At 44.7% G+C, this 8,011-nt stretch overlaps 1 protein-coding gene across 1 annotated transcript in view; it reads left to right on the top strand.

Moving 5' to 3' along the window:
- Positions 1–6,626: 6,626 nt before the first annotated feature.
- Positions 6,627–8,011, top strand: part of tle2b (TLE family member 2, transcriptional corepressor b) — a 79,765-nt gene continuing 78,380 nt past the window's right edge. Inside the window, exon 1 of the mRNA XM_085348774.1 lies at positions 6,627–7,515. Within this exon, the coding sequence (XP_085204900.1) occupies positions 7,492–7,515 (24 nt within the window). The 5' untranslated portion in view covers positions 6,627–7,491. The remainder of the gene's footprint in view (positions 7,516–8,011) is intronic.

Raw genomic sequence — 8,011 nt, 5'->3', positions numbered from 1 at the left:
CTAGAAATGATTACCACACATATAAACAGTGTATAAATCATCTGTTGCTGCTATTTAGGGCTTTGGAAGCTGAGATCATAGTGTCATTGTTGTATCTCATCATGTGACTTTTTGCATCAGTCTGAAGGCGCTGACTCAAAGGCAAAGGTCAGTCAGAACACACTCCTACGCATGCGTTTGATATCCATAGAGAAACTGTGGGTTGTCCAGGGTTTCACCAGTCCAGCATTTCAAATTGGCAAAAGTATTTCTTTCTTGTGATTTTCTGTGTTAGAAGACATTCAGTTAAGGCTCTAACATGAGATGAGTAGGCTCTCTGTGTATCCCAGATAATATCAGTTGTTGTACACTAACAGATTATGCCTCTATGAATGTCACTGATGGACCTGCTGGACTTGGTACTGTGATGTGACTTGGTCCTTTTGGGCTAGTGCACCCTCATAAACCAGTTTAGCCCATATAGCGTTGCGTTAAAATCAGGTCGGCACTATAAATGCTTTGAACCGATCTGTACTGATGTCTGCATCTGTCTGTGTGTTTGCATGCTTAGCTATCTGTCTCTCTTAAACCCAATGTGAGGAGTCGGGGGAGTAATTACCTGCATAATCCATTCTAGAAAATTAGATAATGCTGATTAGTACAATGGGCTACATGGGGAATAGTGGTGGGCATCACTGAATGACAGTATGTGTGTGTCTGTGTGAAAGAGAACGCTAAGAAAAAAGCTATTTAGAAAGAGGAGAGAGGGAAATCAGAGGGAAAAATGTGTTTCCTCACTAAATGATAGCTTAAGCAGACTTAAAAGTTTTTTTATTTTGTTTTGTGCTTCCCTCTCTCAGAAGTTTCCTCAGGTGACCTGTCCACCTCTAGTCCTGCTCGGATTAATTGTTTGGATGTGAATAATCCGGATGCGTAGATTTGATGAAGAAGGTGATGCGCTTCTTTCTTAACCTTTGGGCTGCTGTTGCTTGATTGCACTCATGATTTCCATTATGTCTCAAACTCTGCTCGATGCTTCAAGTGTAAATTTATGGAGAATGAACTGAGAGAGTAAGGACAATTTCAAACACTGAAAATATAAGAGCTTCTGCAAGTTCTCTGTCCATTCATCCATTTTCTTAACCAGTTATTCAATTCAGGGTTGTGAAGGTGTGGAGCCTATCCAGACTTTTAAAAGACAAGAGGCAGGGCACACGCTGGACAAGTCGCCACTTCATCACTGAGCTAACGCAGAGAGACGGACAACTGTTCACACTCACATTCACACTTATGGCCAATTTAGACAAGCAAGCTAACAGGCATGTCTTTGGGCTGTGGGAGGGAAAACATGCAAACTCCACACAGATCTTTGGTTCATGTTACAGCTTAAATTTTGTATTATTTCCCATTGGTTAGTTAGCAATAGTAAGCAGAAAGGGGTCACTTTCAGAGTAGAAGTCATCCAGTATTATAGTGGGTAGAAATGCTTTTTAAAAATCTGGGCTTTTATTTTGAAAGGCATATGTATTGCGATATAACAGACATGAGACCACTAACCATAAGACATTAACTTGTCGGCTATTTTGGACATGTGACAGTCATGGCGGGAGTCAGTCAGTCGCACAGGCCTAGAGACTGGTCGTGAGGGGAAAAAGGAGTATGGCTGCGAATGGTTGCTGGCAGTCACTGGAAAAATGGTTGGTAAAGCTCCAGTCACACAGGCCGGTTACACCCCCCCATTTTTCTCTAGTGATCCACCTGTTGCTCTAGAAGGGGAACAGATAGGCAAAAACCTCGTTGTTTGCTTGTATGCTAGTCACAGACTAGTCTGCAAACACTGTCCAGCTTTTCTCTGAGCTGTTAGCTGTAAAGAGCAACGCACAACAGAAATGGGGACTGTTTGCCTTGAAATTAAAAGTTGGGCTTTTTGATACATTGATAGTACATTTCATGGTACTTATGGAGTATATGCAGACAAACATGAAAAACTACAGACAACCATGGCAATCACTAGCAGGATTTGAGTGCAGCACATTCTTTGCAACCACTTTTTCCAACTAAAGCCAGCAACCGCCAGGAACCACTGCTAACCAATCGGGGGAATAGACATTTACACCATTTAACCCTATAGAAATTAAAACAAATTTCATTAGAGTAATAAAGTGGCACTAGCGTTTCGAATAGCTAGCTAAACATAACAACAGTACTTAATCTACCCATGTTTTTTTTCCCTAACCCGTATTTGGGGGGCATCCTTGTGTTTTTGCCCCCGACCATTATTCTGTCCTTTAAATGACTGCTGGATAATATGTAGGAAACATATTTTATCACTTTTAAATTTAAAGAGTTGACATCAAATTATTTCCCTTTTTTTGGTGAAACAAAACACGAAGAGTTAAGATGAATGAAAGACAGAACATATGAAATGGATCCTATTTCTTCTTTTTTGTTGATTTGAAATCAGTTACCTTCCAAAATGATCTGAAATCAATTCCAGTAAGACAGCTAACAACTGAAATAATTCATTTATCATAACAACAGATTGGTGTGTAACATCAAGGCTCATCACTCCCCACAAATATGCTTTATATTAAATTAGGGAGTGACGAGTACAATCCCCCTGGAGCTCACAGGTGGATCCTGGGGTGATGGAGGGGTTTTAAACAGCAGGCGGTGAAGTCAGATGGGCGTTTTGTTGGGCGAGACGGTAAATTTTGCAGCTTAAATAGATAAATATCCAAATTCGGATGGTGTGTTTGTATATGACGTAAGGTGGCAGGGAAGTAAGTGTGCATGATGCATTGCAGCTTGCCTGAACTAGCTTGCAGGCTTCTCACCATTAATCAACAGATTGCAATTAACAGCAGAAATGTCTGGCCTCATCACCACCACAGCTGCCCGTCATAAATGTATAGTCTGCTGAAATTAACTGTAGAGCCTGGCTTAGTTTCAGTCAAATGACAAATCAAACATTTGAACAAATGTAGAACAATGCATTTCAGAGCGCACTGACAGCAGATTACTCCAGGATCTATAGTGTGTGGTAATAGGCTGTATTGGATAATAGGATGTCTGTATGTGGCCTTAATTTAGTATTTAGTATTTATTTATTTATTGTCATTGTCAAGAACAATGAAATTGCGTTTGGGGCTTCCATACAACCCAAAAAAAAAAGAAGAAAATAATAAATACCCCTTAAAACCCAAGTGTACATATTTAACCCAGTGTGACTCCAATGCAATAAGACAATCCTTAGCAATAATGTTCGTAGAAATTCAGACAAAGACCTGAGAAACATGACAAAATACAACAATGCAACCCATTCAATATTATTGTACTGTGAGATATGATATCAGATATGATAGTTATCTATTTAAGAAAGAGGGGGGGGGGCAGGAGGGGGAAGAGAATAAAGATATGATGCACCAATGCAGACCAGTTCATTGCTATTAAGAAGTTGGATATGGTTATTGTCCGTGAGAGGGGGGCAGAGAGTTCAGGAGCCTCACAGCCTGTGGATACAGGCTGTTGGCCAGTCTGGATGTTCTGGCCTGTATAGACCTGTACCTTCTCCCTGAGGGCAGCAGATGGAAAAGGTGGCGCGCAGGGTGATGTTGGTCCCGCAGGATACTGTGCACCCTCCTCAGACAGCGAGTGGGGAAGATATTACTGATCTCTGGCAGACTTGTTCCAATAATTCTGCCAGCTTCTTTCACCACCCGCTGGAGTGCTTGCTGATCGGCCTTGGTGCAGCTGGGGAACCACACTAGAAATCCATACGTCAGAACGCTGCTGATGGCACAGTTGTAGAAGTTCAACATCAGAGATCTGGGAATGTGTGCGCTCCGCAGTCTCCTCAGGTAGTAGAGGCGCTGTTGGGCCTTCCGTACAACTGAGGTGATATGGTTGCCCCAGGACAGGTCCTCGGTCACAGTTACCCCCAAGAATTTAAAACTGCTCACCCTCTCCACCGCCTCACTGCCAATGAAGAGAGGCAGATGGTTGTTATGACCCCTCTTCCGGAAATCTACAATGATCTCCTTGGTCTTTTTGGTGTTTAAGACCAAGTTATTGTCGTGGCACCATGACTCTAGTTGTTGCACCTCTGTCCTATAGTTTGTCTCATCATTGTTGGATATAAGTCCGAGCACTGTAGTGTCATCTGCAAACTTAACAATGAGATTGGACGCGCAGGAGGAAATACAGTCATGGGTGAAGAGAGTGTATAGCAGAGGGCTCAGAACACACCCCTGAGGGGCACCGGTGTTGACCACAAGGGTGGAAGAGGTGTTCTTACCCACTCTGACACTCTGTCTACGGTTAGTGAGGAAGTCCACAATCCAGTTGCACAGAGAGGAGTTAAGTCCCAGTTGGTGGAGTTTGGGACGGAGTTTGTATGGCCAGATGGTATTAAAAGCTGAGCTGTAGTCTACAAAGAGGAGCCGTGCATAGGTGTTCCTGTGTTCCAAGTGCTTCAGTAATGTGTGCAGCACTGTGGCGATCGCATCCTCGGTTGACCGGTTCTCCCTGTATGCAAACTGGTGCGAGTCCAGGGATGGTGGAAAAGCAGCTCTGATGTGTTTAATGACCAGTCTCTCCAGGCATTTGGCGGGAATGGGGGTGAGTGCCACAGGTCTGAAATCGTTCAGACATGTGACATTTGACTGTTTTGGGATGGGAACGATGGTTGCTGCTTTGAAACAGGATGGTACCAGTGAACAGGACAACGAGGTGTTATATATAGAGGTGAAGACGTCCGCCAGGTCCGCAGCACAGTCTTTTAGCACCCGGCCCAGCACTCCATCCGGCCCGGCCGCCTTCCTGGTGTTAATGCTCCGGAACACACGCCTCAGCTCATGAGTGCTCAGGACCGGAGCAGGGTCGGTTGAGGGGAGAGGGGACAGGACAGGGTCGGTGTTCTCCCTGTCAAAACGGGCATAAAAGAGATTTAGATCCTCAGCCAGAGTAGAACTGTCGGCTGAGGGTGATGGTGTTCTTCTTTTGTAGTCCGTGATAGCCCTGATGCCCTCCCAGACCTGCCTTGGGTTTGTGTTGTTCTCAAACCTGGCCTCGATACGCCTCCTGTGCTGCTGCTTGGCAGTCTTGATGCCTTAATTGAAGCTCTGGAGCTGCCCTCTGGCTAACCCACTAGTTATCCAATGCAGTTTCTGTCTTACTGGAAACCCTCCACGGATGCCAAGACCGACTGTCCGATTCTACAGCGCCGGATTAATGGCTGTTTGATCAAGTTCAAAGGCAGAGCTGCTCTGGATAAACTCATTATAAACTGCGCCAAAAGACGGCTTGGCCACACTGTCGTACTGTACGTGGAAAGGCTTTAAATACCAGGTCTTAGTTGGTCCAGGTCCATTCTGGGCAGTCCTGTAAATAACAGGTGCGCTGGAGCCAAGAGTCAAAAGTAGGCAGGGAGACATTTTTATCTTGCTCTAGCTTGGATATTTCTGGTGCGTTACGCTGGTAATCCTCCAGTTACTCGACGTGTTGATTTAGATGGCGTCTTTGGCGGGAAGTGGACGTAACTGTAGCGTTCCTGCTCTGAAGTTTTGACAAATGTGGCCATAATTATCCATTTTAATTCAGAAGTCTCTGCAGGTGGCACGTCTAGTTGTTTATTCCAGCTGAGTGTTCTCGTTAAGGTGCAAGTTCTGACAAATAGTCTGTTTTTTAAACTAAATCTTAATGCCAACGTGTTTTTTTAAATAATATACTGTGAGTTTCTGTTCACCTTAAGAAACCCATGGAGAAACAATAGATCAGAATTCAGAACCACCAAAAACAGTTCTGAGCAGATTATTTTTAAAAAGGGGCGTATGTGTTGTGTTTAGAGTTTTAGGCCCGTTGTAGAACATGATAAGGCTCTTGCTGTCTGCACCTTTAGTGTGGTAGCCCTGGAAAACTTTATCATTATGAAGTGTACGCCAAGCCCTTCTTCCACCCTTCTTCCAGGTGAACCAGAAAGCAATATGAGACACCTCACTGGGTTGTATCCTTGTATCCCAGCCCGTGCTTTCATATTTAATCATTACTGCAAACACGCTCACAGCCTTTAGACATAAACGTGATAACTTTACCGTTACAGTGCGTACTTCCGTGGCACTCTTCTGTGTTAGAGAGGCTGTAGGAGCAAATGTATGCGGTCTGAACTCCTGGATGCAGTGCTTCTCAGGCCTTTGAGGTGTGAGGAGTCACATTGGTAGCAATCTTCAGCGCAGCCTGAGTGTGTTTACACCTGGATTTGTGCGCGAATAGGTGTGATTGGATTGCTGTCGCATCGTCCATGCCGCATTTTAATGCGAGGTGCAAACTGCCTAATAAACTTATCACTGTAATTGTTGTGTGTGGTTGGTGCTGCACATCGAGTTTGTCCGCATAGCTGTCGAGCGTTTTGTGTGTTTGAATCTCGATTCATATCAGTTTGAGCCCGACTCTTTGTGCATGACTGATTGCTTTGTGTGTCTGACCACAATTGAAAAGAGATCCATCTCTCGCCTCTCTCTCTTGCTGCCCCTCTGTGTGCGACTGGGTGTCTCTATCTACTCAGTTCCACCTTAAGAGGAGCTTTAGCAGGCTGTCGTGTTTGTGTTGAAGCCAACAGGCACAATATATTACAGTCTAGGGCTTGCTGCTGAAAAGCCCGCTGGATCCTCCACTGACCTGCTGTTCTTTCCTGCTTTCCTCTTGCATTTTTTTTCCACATTTAGATTAAAAACAAAGCTCTCACTCTCTCTCTCACACACACTCTCACTCCCGTCCCCTCCTCCTTCTCCTCCTCCTCCTTTTTCTTCTTCTTCTTCTTCTTCTTCTTCTTATCCTCCTTCTTTTCTGCGGCAGCAGTCAAGGCAGAGGCTTCAGTGTGTCACAGAGAGGGCGAAGAGGAGGAAAAAGCAGAGAAGAAGACTATTTGATCGAGCTGAGTGTTTGTTTACGTTTGTGTGTTTCGCCATTGGACGGCTGGGTGAAGGGGCAGGAGGAGAAGAGGGGCGAAGAGTAGGAGAAGTGGAAGAGGGGAGCTTGTCTGGATGAAATTCTCTGTGTCATGTCACTACGTGTGGACCCTGACTGATCACAGGGTGAGGAGAAGGCTGAGAGACGCTAAGGAGGAGAAACTGAGACTTTCACTGTGGAAAGGACAAGAGAGGAGGAGGAGGTAAAGTCCGCTGCTCCGTTTTGTCATGATATTATCGGATGAAGGAATTGACAGACTTCTTCTTCAGTTGTGCGTCAAGAGGAATATGCAGTAAAAGATAAATATATATATATACATATATAGGGAGAGAGCGCGCGAGAAAAAGCAAAGAAGAACAGAAGAGTAAAGACTGCTGCGTTCAACCCTGCCAAGGAGCAGGAACTGGACTTATTGACTGGTGAGAGTGTGCGGGGGTTTGTGTGTGCGTGTGTGTGGCTGTGTAACCGGTGGAGGGCAGAGGAGTGGAGGGCCAGGGGACTAACCTGGCCATCAAACGGACTGGCAGCCTCTCCTCTCCTGGGATCATGTACCCTCAGGGCAGGCATCCGGTATGTACCTCCTTATGTCTTTTTTACCTGTCTGTCTCTGTCTCCCTTTTTATGTCTCCGATTGCATTGTCACTTTTTTTTTCTTCAGTATGTCTCTTATCTTGCGTCTTTCTGATTTCATTTTTCTTTTTTTAATTTCCTGCTGGTCTTTCCTTACGTCCCTCCTCTTCTCAACTCTCACCTTGTTTATGTGTCTGTGTCCTTCTGTCTGTCTTTTTCTGTCCCTCCTCCTTAGTTTTACTGTAACATGAGGAGTGAGACGTGATGGGAGGGGAGGGGGATGTTTGGGCTAAGAGATTCCCTGTTATGCACACACACACACACACACACACACACACACACACACACACACACACACACACACACACACACACACACACATAGACATAGGCCATTTAATTTATAGTTAAATTCTACTTAATTCATTTCCATTACAACTACGAAAGGTCGTGAGTGCACAAGTACTTCCCCTTAATACCTCTTTAAAATCCCTCCT

This window comes from Diplotaxodon limnothrissa, linkage group LG23 (assembly GCF_057381915.1).
Source record: "Diplotaxodon limnothrissa isolate DT_005_m linkage group LG23, D_limnothrissa_male_GT1.1, whole genome shotgun sequence".
Classification (NCBI taxonomy): Eukaryota; Metazoa; Chordata; class Actinopteri; order Cichliformes; family Cichlidae; genus Diplotaxodon; species Diplotaxodon limnothrissa.
This window is presented reverse-complemented; position numbering and strand designations above follow the sequence as displayed.